The 22,886-nt window shown below is 40.5% G+C and overlaps 1 protein-coding gene across 1 annotated transcript in view; it reads left to right on the top strand.

The window, feature by feature from the left end:
* The first annotated feature begins 2,858 nt into the window (after positions 1–2,858).
* The window catches only part of LOC124556370 (circadian locomoter output cycles protein kaput), an 815,111-nt gene continuing 795,083 nt past the window's right edge, over positions 2,859–22,886 (top strand). Inside the window, exon 1 of the mRNA XM_047130334.1 lies at positions 2,859–3,035. Coding sequence (XP_046986290.1) covers positions 2,980–3,035 — 56 coding nt within the window. The 5' untranslated portion in view covers positions 2,859–2,979. The remainder of the gene's footprint in view (positions 3,036–22,886) is intronic.

The following is a 22,886-nucleotide window of genomic DNA, read 5'->3' as shown; positions in this document are numbered from 1 at the left end:
GTTGACATGAACAGAAGTGTATCCAAAAGAAAGGAAAATTAATGTTATGTTAAGCACAGAATTAAAACTACGAACTTCAAGAGAATGTATTCGACTTTTAGTCTGTAGAAAAAGTGGATAAATCACTTACAAGGGGAAGACCTCAGACACGGCCAATCGAGTTTGCTCAAATTTGGCAGGTCGCTTCTGTACAACCTAAAACGAAGGACTCTAAGATATTTTGGGTCAACACCCTCACAATTTTGAGAAAATCACCCCTAAAAGTCATGACGAGCAATCGACTCAAAATTGGAGTGATCGATAGATAATTGTAAATAGAGCATTTTTCATAATCAGGTACGGGGTCCGCAAACGCAAACTTTTCCAGAAATCGATGAAAGAAACTTTTACAACTTCTGTACCCACATGTTAAACGCTTTTCGCGGACTGCGCCGATACCGTAACGGCCAAGGTAATTGGCTGGGAATGCGAAAAACCGTGTTCGAATCTCGAAGAAACCTAGCGCATGTTATTATTTTCATTTGTATGTTTCCATACCTCAATTGATAGGGATAGGAGGATTAATAAGGTAAGTAAATCAATAAGGAATGACAATAATAAGGTAGGCAAATAAATTTCTCAAACCTCTTGGGATAGTAAACAACTAAAATGTTACTCCAGGCCACTTTACACTCGCTCTTCCAGTCACTGTTACGTGTCCTCACTTTTCTTCGAACAACTAGACGGATGGTAAATGTCATATAAATATTCGAAACAAATATACTCATGGCATCAAGAACATCTAATGAATGCAATCTTTCGACAGCTGCACTGTTCCTTCCGAAGAGTTGGCGGAAAACAAACTTGGTTTACATTTAAAAATATTTCTGTTTCGGGAATTAATTTTGATGCGTACCACGCATACGATATCATTGCCTGAAAAATCGGTGCTGAAAGTTGGTTATGAATTATGTTGTGAATAGTTATTGCATCCGTGCGATTGTACAATTCCCAGCCAGTTACCTTGGCCTGTGTTTGGTCGTTGCGGACGTCACATGACATCCGTTCAAGTTCGTTTGTTGATAGTTCCACTCAGTTTTTTTTTATTAAATCTTTCGTGGTTGATGGGTCATATATGTCCCACTAACTTGGAGCGCCAGTTCGAGCGTCGGGATATATGTTACCCAGCTCTGCACGATGCTGCCATATAGGGACGACTGTACTGAACCTAAGAAAAAAATCGGGACTGCACTGCAAAGTTAATAGAGAAGCGGTGACTACTTTTGTTGACTGGCGTGTGTATATGGCTGCTGCAACGCCACTTATTTGTGTCATTCTTCAGTTTTCATCATTTCTCACCTTCCAGGGATGTCTGAAGTAAGTAATTCATCTTTTTATTAACTTAATAATCGTTTTTTAGTACAGATACAGTGTGGAATGTACTTCTCAGCGACTGTACTATCTTATAATCGAAATAAAATTAGTGGGACACATGTGTCCCAACAGACATTATTTGTAATGATTAGCAAGACAATTGATTAATGGGTACTCATCGAGGAAAAAGAGGGGATCAGTGCCCACTTTCTTTCCAGCAATGAGAGGAGTCTCTAGTGTTCCAGATGACGTCCGGCTCGTGAACGTAGGCAAACATGTACCGAAAGACAGTGGCACTAGGAAGCGATGCAGATTCTGCAGCACAAACTCTAAAGAGAAGAGAACGAAAGTTGTTTGCACCGCTTGTGGTGTACCACTCTGTGCCACACCATGGTTTTCCAAGTTTCATGGCATGTAAAGTTTTGTAAGTATTGATCATGTACGTATCATGAAAACTGAAATGTAATGAATATTTTTTACACTGGCTCTACACAAATAAAAAGATTACATGCATGTATAATTTGCAGTTATTTTATTCTCTGCAAAATCCTGTTTATGGCTAAAGAAATAAAATTACAAAATCAGTCAGTCAGCAGAAAAGGTATCTTGCGTTGGTTCATGAGACATGTGTGTCCCACTTCCTGTTGTGAAAAAATGGAGAATTTAAAAAATGTTTTGGTGGTGAAAATATAATAATGGGTCTGAAAAGAAACTGTTATCACCTTAATATTTTAAAAATTTGTAAAAAATGAATTTTATCCATGAAAGGGTTAAAGAGGCCAACCGGCTCTCTGACCGAACACACGGAGCCGGTCCGTTGCGCTATCGGTGTTGTCAGCGAAAAACGTTTACCATGTGGGTACAGAAGCTGCAGCTGTAAAAGTTTCTTAGCTCGATTTTTGGAAAAGCGTGCGTTTTCGGACTCCATACCTGATGATGAAAAATGCTCTATTTACAATTATCTAGCGATCCCGCCAATTTTGGGTCGACTGCTCGTCATAACCTTTAGGGATGATTTTCTCAAAAACGCGGGGGTGTTGACCCAAAATATCTTAGATTCCTTCGTTTCAGGTTCTCCAGAAGCGACCTGCCAAATTTGAGCCGAATCGGTTGGCCGTGTCTGAGGCCTTCCCCTTGTTAGATGATGTTGACAACACTCGTTTTGTCAAAAAGGCGAGAGGATCGGAATGATTAAGGGAAGCATGGAAGGACCGACACAATCAATAAGAAGAAGCTGTAATAGCCTACGTGGCCTAACGCAGACTGTCGTACCCGTTGGAGAGTACAGACGGGAAGACACATTAGCGAGGAGTCGCCTCGGCCGAGAGCTTGGTGCCGACTGGCGGCCCGGCGCGCGCTGCCGCTGGCGCCATCGCGGCGGCGACGGCGCGGGGGGCGTGTCCCGCGGCGGCGGCCCGCGCATGCGCGTGGCGGCAGGGTGCGGGGTGGGGGGCGGCGTCGCGGCGGCGTGCGCGCCTGCCCAGTAGTGTGCGGGCAGCGCGCCAGGCGGCACGTCGCCAGCCGGCATGTGCTAGGGACGCAGCCACCACGGAGTTCCTCGCGGCACCCACTGCGAGCCAATGCGCCGCCTTCTCGGCTGCGGGCGCTGGCGCTGACCAACACGCCATGAGCCAGCTGGGGACGGTGTACGCCACCAAGCGGCGACGGCGCAACGGCAAGAGGTGCGTGCTGCGTCGTCACGTGCTCGCGCTCGTCAGCTGATAGCCTTCGCGTGACGCCGGCTGGACACTCTTTCCCTTCCCGCAGCTGCCGACGTTGCGTGGACCCGCCGGCTGAGCCTCTAGAACGGCTACTTTGTCGAACGCCTGGGGAATTACACGCGTCTCTCCTCTCTATGCTCCTCTCACGTCTTGTCGGCCACTACAGAGATTATATGACTCTACGTGGGCTGTTATCCGTATCTGATACGACTGAGCCAGAAATAATAACACGTTGTTTGGCGTGAACTGTGTCTGGTTCTCGAATGATATAGGTTAAATATATGCTCGCAGTGAACGAACTGTATATTTTTTGGAAGTATCTGCTAACCTTCTTTTTGTGTTAGAAGTCACTACAACCCCTTCAGGACTGACGCACTCCTGTTCTCAGTGCTTCATCCCAGAATTCCATTCTCCAGAGTGGTACAAATGCTTCGATCTTCCATTCGTACTGATTTGTGCTGGAAGAAAAATTAAAATTCTCTCCAGTGTGACCTACAGCAGGGACATATTTTACGTAGAGTAAGCCATTTACCAAACGCACATTGACAATAGCGGTGTTTTCTAATTTACGTGAGTATACTACGTTGTAATTGGTACCTCTTCTGTATCCCATGGCACGTGCAATGTTTTAGAGGGTGGAAGTTTTTCGCTAGTCACTGGGCACTTACTCTCTTGAGGCTACGCCATTTCTGGATAATGAAATGCCAGAGACCAGAAAAAGCGCCTCCACGATAATGGAACTGCCTGGACTAATTACTTCGACTCTCGGAATATTTATCCATCGTAAAGTTATGAAACAAAATTGCTCCAGATCGATTTGAATTCATAAATAAACAATTAGTGTGAAGGACGTAACTTTGTTTTAAATATTAGCACGTATTCGATGGAAACGTCGTTCTATGAAAGCGTTTGTAAAATCGTAATTTATTCAATTACACTGCACTATTGGAACCCATTAGCGGATCAGACATTCTCGTAGCCGCAATAACAATTTCTCGGGTGCTTTCTTCTATTTTTTTTTTTTTTTTGTGAGATCAGTTAGTGATATTAGCGCTGTTTGAATAATCATAATACATAAATTGCTTTGAAACGTTTCGGTTATTATTTCGGATTTATACAGAAAAAATATAAAAGATTTTATTACGCCAGGTGTTATTTTAAATTAGAGTCGTCTATCCCAGTGGACGCCAGGGATCTGCCAAGTTTGGTCAAGAAATCTGTAAATTGCAGTTTTACGGAAATATTGTATGTGCATTAATCTTTAACAGAATGCCGATGTATCGATGAGTCGTTACTGTCAAATTATTGTTGCACCAAATTGTGTTCGCACGTACCGTTTCAAGTACTAGTGTGCTTATTAATTTTTGAACTGAGGCATCGGCGGTGACACAAGAAGAATCCATCGATTTTAGTAAAAATGTATCTTCGGGAAAAGTAGCTGAGTTGGGATATCGGAGGTGTACTCCCCGGCAGGGAATGGCCAGTCTTTCTCTCACGCCGAGGTCAGTGTTGAGCGGGGAACACTTCTTGCATAATGCCCATTGATTATTAGCCATCTTAGGTTCCCGGGTACCAATAACCATATCTCATCGATTACTGTTTGCCGAGAAGTAATCATAGCAGGGGGCTTTTGTGAGAAGCATGTCTGTCATTAGGTAGCGTGTAACATCTCCGCGATGAGGCTGGAAAATGAAGAACTATTATCACGTGAGTCACAGATTCCTGACATTCATCCGAGCGTCTCAATTAATGATTCTTTTTTGAACTGGTCACCTACTGTTCGGGGTCTTAAAGTAGGGTATTTTCCGATGAGTGGAAGTCTCTTCTGCATGCAGATATGGGTGGCGGTGGCGTACCGACTAATTCGCAACATTTCCAACAACGCCCATATTCCACTTCGCTGATGCTGTCGTGAATTAACTGACTAATGTCCTCTGCTACCGGATGAATTTTACATTTAATTAGTTATAAAATTAATTTTGGGTCAGTTAGTATGTTAACGTTTCAAGAAATATTACATTTTTACATCTTGTACTTCTACCAATAGTCGAAAAGATTATACCCCGCAGTAGGTACTTCATATTAATAACTGTTAATGAGTACTACAATTTATGTTCCACAGAAGTGTTTAAGCCGGCGATTTTCACTCGAGCATTCCTGCAAAACCGCCACTGTATGCAAACAAGATTTCCTGCTTCTTTGGCAAACAATGAAATACAATCATATGATACATAAAGCAATTAGCAGTCAGTGATGGGATACAGCAAATATTTGCGGAACATTTCGAAGAGAATCGGTTCTGCAACAATCAGTATTCATCCGTTACTAGTCTAGCAAATAATTCACCCTCGAATCTAATACCAGCTATAAGTTACTAGCGTTCACCACACTATCATTTACGCAGCAGTATATAATCTCTTTTCATTTTTTTCCTGCAATTTAAACGACATTTAGACTATCTCGTTAGAGATCAGAAGTGCAGCAATCATTATTTGCATCACAATTGTGCTGAAAATATCCGCATAAAGAAGGCTTATGAAAAACTTTTTGGTGATGCCTTAGCTGAGTCTACGACTTTAATTGGAATCTAAAGACAATGTGTAATTCATGGTGGCGACTAAAAAAAAATACGTGACCTGCAGCCAAGAAAAAGCTATTTCGTGGTATTCTGAAAGTGCAGTAGTTCCCGTTCTTTTGCTACAGTGCAGTTCCCTGTGTAAGCCATGGAGTATGTCCGAATCAATGAATAACCTGAGTGAGTAATGGGACCCATTAGTTACGGACCCAGATCTGCCACACGATGTGCTGCGTTGGGTTGGAGAGTTCTGTAATTTAAAAGCGTAAAAGTAAGCAATAACACATAGTGACAGACTATTGGGCGTATTCTTCAGGACAGAGTACTGATGCAGTGATTTGTGACGTCTGAGATGTTCACATGTTATCAGATCCACGCAAAAGTCGTATGTTAATGACAATCATGTGCCATTGACTGTGTAAGCAGTTGATCACATCGTATGGAAGAATACATATGTCTTGATAATCTTCTGCTCCGGAAGCGCTGTTGATACGAAGTTTATTTGTTGCAATAAAGCACGGACTGTCGTACCTGAGGAACAAAATCGGTTTGGGTCGGCGCCTTTGGCGGCTAGTTGTCGGGCTAGTCATTCAGTTAGCCGCACGTCTTTTCGTAACAGTTGATTTCTGTTTGACAAAATATAGTAGCAGCTTTCTATCTAAGCAGTCGCTCCATCCATATCTGTTTGGGAGAGTGAGATCATGTGCTGGAGAAGACACAGACACACTAGCCCCTATTGAACGATGCCACCTAAATCCCTGTTCTGCTCGAACCGGCATTCGAGTTGGTTATTGCAATACTTGACGCCATAAATTTAGAATGTCTAAGATATAATCTACCCATCATGACTAATCAGACTATAGATGTGGTACTCGGCTTTTACTGACGAGTGGAAGTGGATAAGCGCACTATATTCGTTACATTAAGTCGTCCCTGAAAGATCAAATACAATCCACACCAATAATGTGTGGGCAGATCTTGAGAATCTTGGGTCACACATTTAGACTAACTGGCACACGTAGAAAATATAAGTGTTTTGAATAGCCTTCCTTAGTGAATAGCTAATAGGCTGTACAGTTGTCTCTGATTTCCATTCGGGATGCGTAATGCGCCACTTACTGTCTCTTGCACTAATGATAACGGATGGGTCTGAACTCTCGCCAACAACGCAGCGTTTAAACCCGCAATTTTGGAATTAACAACATTACACTATCAAGCATTTTGAAACAATTTCAGTAAAAACACGATGTACGATGCAATCAAGACGACCTCCCAGTACCCCTAAATGTTTATCGGCAAATGCCAGTTACGAGTCGTTTAGTAAGAAATGAACCAACTCGTAAAACTGTACCATCCTGCAGCCATGACTTAACGGAATTTATCTACTGTTAAATCTTTACGTATTGAAACAGATTAACTTTTTTTATTTCCATTGTGTTAATTAATTGCTTTGGTACAATTACATGAACTCTTTCAAATGTTTATTTAAGTGGTTAGTCTCTTTCGGTCAGGTTATGTTTCGATTCCTCATCATTCCTCTATCAGCGGTGTTCATGTTTTTTTCTTTCATTATTTCTCCTGCCTGACTATATCTGAATGTCAAAATACGGAGAAAACTCTTTGTTGGATATGCTTCCCTTTCATTGATGTGAAGCGGGATTGCGGTAGCCATTCTGAGATTATAAACGCATTTCTAACAGGATTTTAATGTGAATGTGCTATGTTGAATTCAGTGGATTAACCTCTGTTACAAAACGATCTGTATGCCACAGACGTTTTATGTTTTGATGTAACAGAAATACGACGTTGCTAATTCCTTCTGGAGCAACTATTGTCACGGTTTCTTTGATTTTCTTTGAAGGTACGATTCTTGGCGAAATTTTACAACGGCACTTCAGAGTAATACTGCATGGCTATTCGGGGATCATGCACTAATAACATTTTGCTTCATATTTTCCTGGACATAAATGTCGATGTTTTATGTATTTGTTGTGAACAGAAATGACAGTATACACGCATGGAATTTTCAGGATCGCTTTTTAAACAAATCTAGCCAAGGGGTTCACTTTTTTCTTCGACACACTGTAATTATAAAACCAACTTACAGCTATAATTTATGTAATTAGTTTATATTTCTGCGTATTATAACGTTAAGGTAGCGTGGTAGGAACAATGGGCGGATTGCAGGGTTTTTATCCGAAATTACCACCTAACGAGGAAGTGTTGCGAATGAATTATTCGGCCTTTTAGCGCTTCAGACCCTTCTGCTAGCGTAGCCCTCTACGTTTTCTATTTATGATGCGTTGATAATTTTTCCGGAACTACAGACCCACTCATGACGGATGATTTACACCTGCAGCGGCATGGTCCACTGCTTTTCTAGATACATATCAATCATCTTTCATTACAAATGACACTCACTTCATTGTTGTCCTGTAGCATACATTGAATTTAATGTAACTGCTTGAGCAAGCAGAGTAGATAAAATCACTAACTGGCTTATAGACAACAGATTTTTAATAAACGTAAACGTGATCCGTAGTAGGCTGTAATGCGATTCTAATTTAATCGTACGATTAGCTAATTTCGACTACGTGTCATTGTCAAGCACATTTGTAACATGTGTACTTTATGTCATTTTAAAATCACTTCTAGTTACAAATAAAAAATAGCCATATTCTGTCATTTTTACTTGGAATTAAGAATGATTTGAAAATGACTTAAAGTACAGATGTTACAAATGTGCTTGACAATGATACGTAGTTGAAATTAGTTAATCGCACGATTAAATAAAAATCGCATTACAGCCTAGTATGGACCATGTTTACGTTTATTAAACATCTGGAGGCTGTGGATTCTCACAGATACAAAAATTTTAACGACGGTAGATTGTTTCTTAAATGCATTAAAACAAGGTACGTAAAGTTTATGTCACATAGCTCTAGTAAAGGCAACACTTTATTATTGCTACATGATGAAAGAATCATCCAGTTATTTTAAATTTCTGGGACTGACGATAAAAGGAAAACGTTTTTGGAAGTATCACATTTAGTATCTTATCCAGGAACTAATGATCTGTGCTGTTCAACTACACGGTAATTTGATACGCGGTAGATTGTTCGGTTTTATTATTTTCAAACTATTATGTCCTTTGGCATCGTATTTTCTGGAACTAAGCCAGGACAGTATACATATCCACTGAAGGATTTGTAGGTAATAGTAAGACTCACTCAAAAATAGCTGCCGCATTTACACATTGAAAACTAGATGAAAAACCGAATTGCACAAATGTGTCACTCCGTTATATATTTATAAAAAGATGAGCACTGTTTCGTAGGTATCATTAATGTAGGCACTGAATAGTAATAAAAAGTGATAGTGATAAACATCGGACTTAGGTATCTGAATATAATGATTGAGCTCTTTTCATTCTCTACAGCATTTCCTCCTAGTAGAGCAGATCCCTTTATTGCGTTTCACGTATATGAATACTGTCGCGAATCTCGTGTTTTCTGGTTTTTAATCAGATTTCTGTGAACTGTACGTGAATTTATTCGTTCCATAAACGGGGAGCTTTGACTCAGATGGACCCACGAAGCCTCAGAAAATAGATAAACAAACAAAATCCTGCGGTCGCTTTATGGGATAAATTGTAGATATGTTAAACAGTGTGGGACGTACCACATGAATGTAATTGCCGGAGGTTGCATTTTAATCATTTCTGACACTGGTAATAAAAATGACGCGAAGCAGGGGTTCCGGTTGTCGCATAAGTGAAGAAACGCAAGCGGCGAGGCCATTCTACAAATGGCCCGCGTCCTCTTCCGCAAATACTAAATGTCTCGTTAAGCATTCTGCCTGGGGAGGAGGGTCTCTTACGATATCCTTATCCAACTCTGCTGTGCGCGCGCCGTGAAATAACCTTGGTTTTATTTCGTCAGAAATAATTATGCACTGCTATAGGTACGATGACAAAGATTGGATTCACTGCGTTTGTGAACTCATGCCCTGTCCTAATGACGCTCAACCTTCGTCTTCCTTCCTTCCTTCTAAACCGTTTTGTGCTGCGCCTGTGTGTGTGCACGTGCGCGCGCGTTTGTGTGTGTGTGTGTGTGTGTGTGTGTGTGTGTGTGTGTGTGTGAGAGAGAGAGAGAGAGAGAGAGAGAGAGAGAGAGAGAGAGTGAGAGAGCGTGTGTTTCTCTTATAATTTATTCTTCTGAAATATCAAATGACAGTTTTTTATTTTCGCAAACATGTTAAATGTTGTCCCCAATACATTCCGCCAATCATTTTAAGAGCGCCGAATTGATTTCAGTTGCATTTAAATCCTGAATAACTAACCGACGAAAACCACACGTCATTCTCATTTGCAGTCACATGCGGTATACACTACATGGACAGCAACAATATTTCTGAAACGTTGTAAGAAGTGGAAACGACGTTTTCTGCAAGTTATACGATAGTACCCAAAGAGGTTAATATTTTTTTGTTTGTTTATACTTTAGTACTCGTATTATGTGCCTAAAGACGTAAGCAATGATGTGTCCTTTTTTCCAAACGGGACGATGTAATTTTTACTGCCATTCGATGGTTGAGAAATCAGTGTTTGAAGCGAAACTCTTCGCACAATTATCCGGGAAATGTACTAAATATGACGCGGAAATGTGTCGACTCGCTACTCTCTCAACCTGTTAACATGTGTGTATTCGGTAGTAGACATGAAACTGCGCTCTGCCGGCGGGCGGTTCTTTCTTTGGCGTATTTCCCAGAGTTTCTTTTAACTACAGACACAATATCACAGTACTCCTTTTTTGCAAAGGTTCTTGAATGTCCTTAAAAAATTGCAACATTGCATTTGACAGAAAAAGTTGTTTCGTAATCTGAACTATACAGTAAAATAATCTTTAGCGTCCTGTCACTTGCCAAAAACTTTGTTTCTATATCTTTAACTGTCTATGCAATACGAGAGCTGTTGTGTAGGATACGCTTTGAATATGGATAGAAACAGTTTTTAATTTGCGGGTTCATCATTTGTAAATTTCGCTAGTGTACCTAATAGTGAAGACACGTCTTGTTAACGCAAAGTAATATAATTCTTATGAAGCAAGAATGGCACCAATAAAGAAGCAAAAGAACAAATTTCACGGACTAAAACATAAACATTTCTGTGAAACATTCTCAGGTGAGCCTTCGCGGTTCGGAAGCCAGAAGGTAATAAATTTTGTTGAATTTGTTCTGAATATTTGAAGATCACATTATCACCGGTCTCTGGGATGCAAAACGAATTTCTTCTGCCGTCATAATACGTATTTTCAAACCTTACAGAATGCCGTACAGGCGTACTATGTTTTAAAAAGTTGTTTTAAGGTGCTGCTTTAACAGTTTCCAGAATTATTTACGTCCGTTGTTACTTGCCTTCCGTTTGGTGTGTGAATTTCTGTGCGGTGACTCACGGGCGGTTCGATACCTGCTCGGCTGGGCTAGCGTCTGTAAGCTGCGTCGTACCAGCCGACGATGTTTTCCCCGGCAGCTCGCATTGCCGATCTTACCATTACTTCTGCGAGTTCTCAGCGCTAGTACTGGCAAGCTACGCGGAACGAAAAACAAATGGTCTGGCCTTACTGTCACTTCGCTAGTGCCACCTTGTCATCACTTCTGCCAGACACCATCTGCTACCGCATGACATAAATACAAATGAACGTTTTTTGAAGAACTCACAAAAATAGTCACGTTGTCCATCGCTGTGGTATGTCGAATGCTTTTATGGGGCTTCTATAAAATTTCTTGCTGTTCCGCTTAAAGTGTGTTAGTAGTGTGCAATTATTGCCGTCTGATATCCATACAACAAACCGACAATAATTGTTTTGAACTTTGCTAAGAGACCTGTGACGAACTTCAACCTTTCATGCACGTCTTCATTTTCTTTTATAGTTTTACATAACTCACTTGTAGCAATTCAAAACAGTTATGTTTACCTTATCGAACAAAACAGGAACAAATACTTTTAAGTCATAACACTCGAAAAGTTTAAAAATGAAAACTTTGATGCAGACTGGTGTTTCTTCTCTAGATCAATAGCTCTTATCAGAATGCAGTTGAGTCAGTACCAGAGAAGCCGAAAGATAAAAGGATTGCCGTCATTATCGTTCCAATAACACGTGTCTAAATAAGAGAATTGAATATCAAAATCAAACTATTTATGTACTGATATTCGTTACGTTGTTTCTCCAATTTCCTTTGTTTCATTTGTGGCAAACAATATCAATAAACAATAGTCTAATATTTAGATGAGTTATAGACGAAATCTCCCTCAAATTATTTCCCACTTTGTAAGTTATAGGGCGATATAGTACAAATATGTATATTAAAATATGTAGTCCTACTTTTCCGTGATACTGTGGAGTTTCACAGTGTTTAGTTTTTCTTCTATGTTTTGCCAGAATCTGTTATAGTCTTAACTATGCCTATCTTGTGTCAATACATAATACGAGACGGATCTAGAATGACGAGAAATTGACATATAAAGTTAACGATTTACTCGTAACATCCAGTAAGACAGAGGAATAATACTTTTTTCTTACTGCGCTAATGTTTATGACAAGCCTAACGTGTTAAGCGTGTTATTTTCATGGAATTTAAATAAACCATTAGATCTCTTTGTATCTTTATAATTTTGTTTTCATGCTGCATTTATATTCTTTCACGGTTTCCTGATCAAAGTGTTGAACATTTTAGCATCGCCGATCGTGGATTTTGCGACTTGGTGTAAATGCTTCCACCATACATCAGAGTGGCTAAAGTTTTTGTGATGATGATGATGAGGTCCCGTACTCCGAGGTAGTACAGTTATATCTGTTTCAAATGACTCTAACTTTAATCATTATCAGATTTCGGACATCCTTCGTGCTTCCGTGACATGTAACTATTACTAACAGATCTGGCCCAGAATTCTTCGTACGTAATGTCATAATCCATCCAAATGTACCTGGTTTAACCGTCGGTAGAGTTATGGTGGCGATTTGTATATGATTTACGACTTGGCACATCGTAAATGTCACCACATGATTATGAGTTCCCAGAGGTGCAAATTTTCTATGCAAAATTAAGCAGTGCTAAATATTAACTCTTGATGATTACTTTTTCTGTTAGAGTTATCGGTAATCTGCTTAAAGTACAGTTCTTCCGTATAAAACAGGATCACGCCGTGTAAGTATTACACAATTTCTTCTTACAGTTGTTCGACATACGCAAAGTCTTTGAAGGTGTTATACGAAGCCGTATCTTCAACTGGTCTAGAAATCACGGTAGTCGATAATGGGGCGTGTTAATATTATTAAAGTTTATAAGGAGGTATGAATGGGTTATCAAAATGTAGAACATTTCCAGTGGTATTAATTACTTTAAATTCTTCATGCGTGTGTCTCCTACTTCATTGGTGATCATGGAACTACAATCCGAGTGCTTTTGTCATTATTTCTCCACTTACGTGCTAATCCAGTGATCCCTCATAATGTTGTGGAATAGGGACATCACCATATTGCCTAATAATAAATAATTATTTGATAAATACAAACTGAATACAGCTGCACTTATACTGAAATTTATTTGTTTTGCGACGTCAAACGTCGTCTACAGGTTTGATAGTCATTGTTAATTGTCGTTCTAAGCCGGAAGCACGTCCTCGGTGTAAGTAAGTACAACACTCACAATACTGCGTTTTCCGCTCTTGGATATGATGCTGTTATGACGTATAAGTTCGAAATAATCTGTTACATTTTATAATTATGTCCTCAAATCTTTTTTTCGATTTCTGATCTTTCTGGAACTAGGGCTTTTGAATGAGGTTCCCAATTTTAAAGCAAAAATGCCCAGTGTAAGTTTTGGGGTTAGTAAAAATAGAATTCTTCTTGTAGTATGAGGGAAGACCCAGTTTAATGCGCTATCGACAACAAGGTAAATAGAGATGTAGGTTTCCTGAATACTAATCCAGACTGCTGATGAACGGACTAAGATTTAAATTTTCGCACCGTCATAGGTATGTCTCTGAACGAAGATAATGCACTGTTTGAAGACCGACGTACAGAAAAAGTTCTGAAATATTTTTTGCAATAGAGTAGTTTTTTATGTCTTATTTTGAGTGGTACAGATAACGGCTTTTGCAATGAAAACATTAGTCAGCTTGTGCGACCCGAATAACATACCTGCCCTTTTTTGGGGTAAAAATCTATGCGGCTGTATTGATTTAGATTTTACGTGAATTCCCTAAATCACTTCAGGTGAATGCTGGAACGGAGTCACGGTTACTTTCTTCCTCCGTCGTTGTTATTACTACAAATGTTATGACCTTGATGTCTACAAGACCTCAAAATCTGACCTTCATGTGCAGTCCAACTGGGAGAATCCCATAACCGCACAACACAATAGCCATCACCTGGGTCGTTTCTTCATTAAACCTGTACACTGATCTAAAAGCGTTTTTATTTTCTTCTTTTATTTTTTATGGTAAATAGATTGTTTGTACTCGATGTTACAACGGATACTGGAAACGTTTCGCTATGTGCACACATTTATCTCACATTTTAAACAGTTTCCACTTTTTTTAGCCCATCTCGTCTCCCTCCAAACAAATAAATCAAATATCTTCTGACAGCCGGGAACATTACATGCCATACCTGATAGAGCTCTTCATCCCTTGACAACCGTTTAGTCCAGTCTTGACATGCTAGAACAATGGAGAAAGAATAATATAGGATAGGAACTCAGTAGCTACAAAGTATTTGGCACAAATTCTTGACATACTTACTGAAATATTGTCACGATCAAATATGTTGTTGCTGATTGTAAGTTAGAACAAACGGCGCGATGGATGATCCAGATGTCTACTCCCGTTTTCGACGGCTCTTGCAACTGCCTCTGCGACTCAAGGGAGGCATTGTTTCACGTACCATCACCGAGTGAATTTCGAACGTCGTATGTTTCGACTCTTAAAGCGAAGTAGGTAGCAATCATTCATCCATTTGTATCTCGAGATTTCCGTGCTCGGAAAGAGGTGTCTTCACCTTGAAAAAACACTTTTTTTTTGTAACTTGTTTAGAATACTGTGGGAGAAAGTGAGACTTTGTTGTCTGTAGCAGTGTTCGATAGGAAAGCGTCACTTTAGGGTATCTTAGTCATTCCCATGCAACACGGCCGCGTGGTGTAGCCGCGCGATCTTTGGTGCCTTGCGACGGTACGCGCGGCTCCCTCCGTCGGAGGTTCGAGTCCTCCCTCGAGCATGGGTGTGTATGTTGTCCTTAGTATAAGTTACTTTAAGTTAAATTAAGTAGTGTGTAAGCCTAGGGACCGATGAGCTCAGCAGTTTGATCCCATAGGAACTTACCACAAATTTCCAAAAATTTTCCATGCACCACGAACAATAATGTGCAACGTAATCCTCTGCCAAGAAGAGCAATGTTTCCTCCACTGAATCAATGTCGCAGAATGATACGATTTGGCGTTGTAAACAGACTGAAAGACTCTCCTGCTCTGAATCCACTAGTCCATTAGTCTCTCTACTTCAGTTGTATTTCCTTAAGTGATGAGTGAAGAATATCTTCCAAAGTGAAAAGTGTCACCCCTGCACTCCTTAATGTCTTGAATGCGTTAGTATGATAGGGGGAGGGGGGCGGCCTTATCGGAGTTTAAGGGAAAATTCCTCAAAGCAGTGATGCACCATCATCTTTCGAAACACACTGTACCTCAGAGCATCTCACCACATTCCTTTCCTCCACGCAGACATCCTTGGTCGACAGCTCTACCAGAATTAACAGGGGAAATTGAGTTCTTAGCTAAAGTGCATGTATGGCTAGTTTTAAACATGCTGCCGTAAACCTCGTATCTTGTTATCCTAAAACTTCGCATCGAAGAACTTTTCTGTCGTTAATATAGCATTATTTAATGATATCAGTCAGCTGTTCAAGGAATAACCAGGTTACTTCAGTACCAGGCACGTGCTGCATTTAATACAGAACTATCATCAGTGATAGTCTAATTCAATTTCTTGTTTCTGGCCTTCGACAGTTTTAAATTTTTTCTTTGTCGCATTCATCCGTTATAAGCAGTGTCAATATAACTAACTGGTGCCGGTTTCACAATAGAAGAAAAAGGCGTTTGTCACTATATTACTAATATTTATTATTACCTCAGAAGGGATATGCCGTTAAATAATTCAAAAAATGGTTCAAATGGCTCTGAGCACTATGGGACTTAACATCTGAGGTCATCAGTCCCCTAGAACTTAGAACTACTTAAACCTAACTAACCTAAGGACATCACACACAGCCATGCCCGAGGCAGGATTCGAACCTGCGACCGTAGTGGTCACGCGGTTCCAGACTGAAGCGCCTGGAACCGCTCGGCCACCCCGGCCGGCCGTTAAATAATTGTCAGAGAAATAAGTAACCTGATGGTTGCGCGGGTGTCGAACCTCCGATGCAAAAGTTCGAGATTCGATTTCGTTCTGATGCTTAAAGCTATTTTTATCCCTTGTAGTGCGTTGTGTTTGGGTTCCACTGTGTACTGTGCTCGGAAGAGCCGTTTCACAGGACGATGGAAAGTACTGCTTACGGCTTCAGAGAGGACAGTGCCCAGCAAAACAATGTCATAATCAAACTAGCCTCCGGGTTGATGGCCACTTTGTTTACACACTGCCAACGTAAGAATTACGAGATCAACTGCTTGACGTAATATGAGTATCCACTTAATACGGTATAAGGCCGCCATCTTATCCAGACATAGTCTGAATTTTGCTGGAGGCGCTACATATAAATCCTGAATGGGTCAATGTACACCAGTTTATGCCAACCCTCGCAAAGCTGGTGATCTAATTCTTTGAGAGCCGTCGAACGGCAGCAAACAGTCCTTAATATGTTTCGCCATAAAGACGGCAATGACTCAGCAGTACTCAAACGCGGTTTACGTGGTATCTAGGGAAGGCGAGTCATCGCATCCTCATGCTCGTAAAACTGTCCTTTAACATTTATGCACGCGGTAAGGTGCAGTCCCCTGTTGGGTACAACGCCCGCGTCGTTGAGCAAACTTTCTCGCCCAAAAGAGTCTTAATAACCTTACTGGTTACCTTTTCTCGCAATGTTACCTTAACGTTCTCAGAAAACTACGAAATAACAAGACCAAATCAGTACAGAACCTGCACTACACATTCGGAAGGAGACGTTCGTATAGTACGCTTTCTCTCGTGTAACCACGCCATAAGGTAGACACGAGACTAAAAACATACTCACATAACGACACGACGTGTTTCATTAGAGTTTTAAAAATACCGAAGCCTACCATAAGAAAGCGTAGACTACAGACCGAGTGACTTGGCACAGTGGTTAGCACCCTGGGCTGGCATTCGGGAGGACGACGGTTCAAACCCGCGACCGGCGATCCTGATTCAGGTTTTACCGTAATTTCCCTAAATCGCTTCAGTCAAATGCTGGGATGATTCCTTTGAAAGCACACGGTCGACTTCCTTCTCCATCCTTCTCTAGTCCGATGGGACCGATGATCTCGCTGTTTGGTCCCCTTCCCTCCATATCAACCAACCATCCGTAGATTACGGTACTTTTCCTAGTTGCCTGGGCAGTAAAGATCGTAACGGCGATACCATCTCGTTACATGTGTTCCATAGCTATCGGGTGTTACCCCATTTCGATCCCTTTGTCTGCGTACACGATCAGTGTCTTACTAGTTTCCACTAGAAACCGGATGCGGTGAACTACCTAGAAACTGAGTGAAGATATATAACGGGCTGCGTAACATACGGAACATTTTCATTCTGCATCGTAATCATCTTGCCTGTTACTTAAAAGTAAACAATATTTACAGCACAATTGAAATTGTTAATTTTTAGTGCAGGTTTTATTCCAAAATTGTTTATCTGTAACGTGAAACAGAGGGCTGTTCTAGTAAAAATGAAAAAAGATACAGATTTATCATATAGCACTAGACAACGCAATTACCTCGAAAAAAGGTGAAATGAAAAGAAAAGGCAAAATAAAAACGTATGAAGCGTTACTTCAATACCTTTCGAGCTTATATAAAAATTTTCTGTTGTTCATGAACAACCTTCGCACTTATCAATAAGAACACGAAAATCTTGCCTTTGATCGTGATGCAGAACGTCCTATTGAGTACAATATAACAGCAATAAATATATAGATCTTTTTCTCTTTGTGCATGTAAACTGTACTTTCACCAAAAGAAATTGTTTTTGTTACATACAAGCGCATAAATTACGCGATCAGCTCATTTGTGGTAGTTATAAAATACATTTTATGTTTTGTAAGGATATGAAATACAGAATGGACTAACACCGAAAAATGTGCGGTGCTAAACGTGTACCCAACAAACAAAATGAGAAGTCGTCAGCTCCTAGTTTCTCTCTGACACAGTAATTTATGTTTCTTTCCCTATCAATGCTACCGGTAATCCTACCATTTACTACTCACTTATGTACTGCACCGAAACCACTGAACCGCAGTTTTGGTAGGGCCCAAATCTAGTTCCCATTGGTTAGTAGCCGAGGTTTTGTCTTTCTTTCGAGAATAAGGCATTATATTTTCATAAAGTTGCTTTGCAAGAACATCTTCAACAGTAGTTGTAGGACGAATGTCTTGAACGTGTAGTTACTTTTGCACTGCTTTCTTCGGTACTGTGTTTCTAGACACATTAGAAATCCGCAGTACATATCGTGCCTGTGTTATCCATATTAGAGGCAAACATCCTCTTTAATGCTCTGTAAGTCCATCTTTATTCAAGATTGTTGCGGGACCTCGACTGTTCAATGTAAAATATCAAATCAGAAGAGCTTCAGTCGTCGAAATTTCCAGCATTATTTTATTTGGTTTGTGCAACCAGTTTCAGTGTTAAATTACACCACTTACAGACTCCCTAATCGAGGTGTGGGAAGAATCGCACCTCTTGTAGAGTCTAAATAGGGGCCAGCATACAATCACTGGTCTCTGCAGTTTTATTCTTAATACAGCGATCCCTTCGATCATCACTTGCTCACAACTGATGATCGAAGAGATCGCTGTGTGACGAAGATATCTATCTACTGTATGCTGGCTGCTATTTCGGATGTACAGGAGGTGGGATTCTTCCTGCACGTCTATTAGTGAGCCTGAAGATGGCGTAATGTAACACTGAAACTAGTTAGTTACTTGTCTATTGATCAATCTCACGATAATCGTTATGATGTATAACGTGTCAAGTGCATAAGAAATTCACACATGAATCAAGGTCTTTTTTTAAGCTTAAATTTTTTGTACCTACTCCATTCCCTTAAATGGCACAAAATGCATATATTATACTTAAAGATTTATTTATTCCTATTCAAGAATTCATGTGTGATAGAGAAGTAGTTGTCAACGAGACATGATTTCAGTTTATTTTTGAAACTATTACTGCTGTCTATCAGACATTTTATTTAATCTGGTAATTTATCGAAAAGTTTTACAGCAGCGTGTTTTACCCCTTTCTGTGCCAAAAAAAGGTTAAGTAGAGGATAGTGTAAGTCTTTCTTTCTTCTGGTATTATAATCATGAATGTCACTGTTGTTTTTGAACTGGTCCATGTTGAGAACAAATTTTGTTACTGAGTAGATATACTGTGAGGCCGTTGTGAGATTTCCTAACCTTTTAAACAGATACCTACAAGATGTGCGATTATGAGCCCCACACATTATTCTAACCACTTTCTTCTGAGCAGTGAATACTTTTTGTCTAAGTGTTGAGTTACCCTAAGATATTATTCCGTGTGACATCAGAGAGTGAAAATATGCAAAGTATGTTAGCTTATTAAAATCTGTATCCTCGAACTTGGCAATTATTCTGATTGCAAAAGTTGCTGAACCTAGTCGCTTTCGGAGATCCAAAAATATGAATTCTCCAATTAAGATGCCCATCTATATGTACACCCAAAAACTTGGTATGCTCTACCCTGGCTACTGACTTCTGTCGATGTGTTATATTTATTGAAGGAACTGTACTTCTTGCAGTAGAAAATTGGATGTACTGTGTTTTTTTTTTTCTTTTCAAAGTTCAGGGTAAGCCTATTCGCAGAAAACCAATCAATACCTTTTCCAAGGACATTGTGTCTAACATTTTCTATTGGGGTTTCTTTTACTGGATTAATAATGATGCTTGTATCATCAGCAAACAGTGTCAGTTTAGCATCTTGTTTCAGATAAGAAGGGAAGTCATTCACATATATCGAAAACAGAAGGGGACCCGATATCGAACCTTGTGGAATACCACTTGCACAAATAAAATAAAATAAGACTGAAAATTTAGTAGGCTCAAGGTGTTTTGATTGGACATTCCCTCTTTAAAGCTCTCCTTTCTTTATCAGTAATTGAAATTGTCTTCCATTATTCCACACAGAAAAAATTGTTTTCCTATTAACTGCAGAGTGTGTAGCCGAGCGGTCTGAGGGGCTTTGTCACGGTACGTGCGGCTCCCCCCGACCGAGGTTTGAATCCTTCCTCGGGCATGGGTGTGTGTACTGTCCTTAGCGTAAATTAGTCTGAGTTAGATTAAGGGGAGTAGGACGTCAAACGGACCGACTTGGAGCAAGAGAGTCATCACAGGACATTTTAATTTCCACTGTGTATACTTTTACAAATAAATTCATAAAACTTTGTCAGCATCACCAGGAAGGATTCAGGATTCACACTCATTGCAGTGGAAGATCGAAAACATAACAAAATAAATTTTTTTCCGTGTGAAATTTCATCATCCTTTCTCTTACTAATGGCTGCTTTTGTTGCTATAGGTACACTTTTCTTCAGAAGTTAGAGAGATTCTTCGATGAATTTTGCACAGCATACAAACCATACTCAAAGGTGTATGGAACTCTCGAATTTATTTAATTTATGAAAAAACGAATGAGCTGTTATATTTTAAACTTCATGTTTAGAAAAAACACAAATTCTCTAGTTAATTACCCCAATTTTTAGTACAGTTTTTAATATATTTGTAAAATTCTAGAGTTTCATACACCTTTCAGTATGGTTTGTATGCTGTGCAAAATTCACCGAAGAATCTCTCTCACTTATGAAGAAAAGTGTACCTATAGCAACAAATGCTGCCATTAGTAAGTGAAAAAAATGATGAAATTTCACACGTAAAAAAAATTTATTGTGTTACGTTTTCGAACTTCCACTGCTGTGAGTGTAAATTCTGAATCCTTCCTGGTCATGCTGACAAAGTTTTATGAATTTATTAGTAAAAGTATAGGTAGTGGAAATTAAAATGTCCTGTGATGCCTCTCCTGCTCCAAGTCGGCCCGTTTGACGTCTACATCTACATGATTGTAATTCACATTTAAGTGCTTGGCAGAGGGTTCATCGAACCACAATCATACTATCTCTCTGCCATTCCACTCCAGAACAGCGTGCGGGAAAAACGAACACCTAAACCTTTCTGTTCGAGCTCTGATTTCTCTTATTTTATTTTGATGATCATTCCTACCTATGTACGTTGGGCTCAACAAAATATTTTCGCATTCGGAAGAGAAATTGGTGACTGAAATTTCGTAAATAGACCTCGCCGCGACGTAAAACGTCTTTGCTTTAATGACTTCCATCCCAACTCGCGTGTCATATCTGCCACACTCTCTCCCCTATTACGTGATAATACAAAACGAGCTGCCCTTTTTTGCACCCTTTCGATGTCCTCCGTCAATCCCACCTGGTAAGGATCCCACACCGCGCAGCAATATTCTAACAGAGGACGAACGAGTGTAGTGTAAACTGTCTCTTTAGTGGACTTGTTGCATCTTCTAAGTGTCTTGCCAATGAAACGCAACCTTTGGCTCGCCTTCCCCACAATATTATCTATGTGGTCTTTCCAACTGAAGTTCTTCGTAATTTTAACACCTAGGTACTTAGTTGAATTGACAGACTTGAGAATTGTACTATTTATCGAGTAATCGAATTCCAACGGATTTCTTTTGGAACTCACGTGGATCACCTCACACTTTTCGTTATTTAGCGTCAACTGCCACCTGCCACACCATACAGCAATCTTTTCTAAATCGCTTTGCAACTGATACTGGTCTTCGGATGACCTTACTAGACGGTAAATTACAGCATCATCTGCGAACAACCTAAGAGTACTGCTCAGATTGTCACCCAGGTCATTTACATAGATCAAGAACAGCAGAGGTCCCAGGACGCTTCCCTGGGGAACGCCTGATATCACTTCAGTTTTACTCGATGATTTGCCGTCTATTACTACGTCCTACCCTCCTTAAGCAGTGTGTAAGCCTACGGACCGATGACCTCAGCAGATTGGTGCCACAAATTTCTAGATTTCCCCATTAACTCGGCTTGCTGTCATGACCTTGACTGGTCCCGGCGGAGGTTCGAGTCCTCCCTCGGGCATGGGTATGTGTGTTTGTCCTTAGGATAATTTATTTTAAGTAGTGTGTAAGCTTAGGGACTGATGACCTCAGCAGTTAAGTCCCATAAGATTTCACACACATTTGAACATTTGAACTGTCATGACCTTATGTCCTATTAACCCCGCCAGTATATTTACGTCTGTTACAGCGGACGCGTCAAAAATGTCGATTCAGTCAATTTGCTGTCGTCGGAAGTCAGTAATTTGGGAAACAGTACACCGACGTAGTGGTACAACAATCACAGACGTTGTGGACAGTTCCCAGAGGTGTCGTATCCTAAGGGGAAAAGACGACGCCAGCGTGTTAGAGATAAGTCAGAAAACGAGTTGTCGGTAGGACGGTGGCGGTGTTGCTGTGTCCATCCCCCCGTGGGTGGCGGCGGCGGCGGGCAGCTCGGCCGCGAGCGAGCCTCGGTCGATATTGGGCGCCGCTGCAGGCCGGCCGCCGCAGCGAGCAGCGCCAGACGCAGCGCCGCAGTTGTGATTGAGGCGTCGCGTGCCGACCCAGACGCACCCGCCATCGCACACGCATCTAGCATTCTCCCATCGCCTCTTCCCGCCTCATTTTCCCGCTATTCCTCCCTCATTTCGCCCGCCACTAATGTAAAAACTCTGTCGAAACAGAAGCTTTAACCATTATCAAACACCAACTACTACTCTTTAATGGTTTATCAGATCGTGTTCATTGAAACATTTCCAGAGCATAAGGCATCTTCTTCGTAATAATACATTTTCGGATTGTCCCACTCAGCTGCGTCTTTATAGCGATCGTACTTATTTTACGTTATC

This window comes from Schistocerca americana, chromosome X (assembly GCF_021461395.2).
Source record: "Schistocerca americana isolate TAMUIC-IGC-003095 chromosome X, iqSchAmer2.1, whole genome shotgun sequence".
NCBI classification, from domain to species: Eukaryota; Metazoa; Arthropoda; class Insecta; order Orthoptera; family Acrididae; genus Schistocerca; species Schistocerca americana.
The sequence above is the reverse complement of the archived record's forward strand: the minus strand, read 5'-3'. Positions and strand labels throughout refer to the sequence as shown.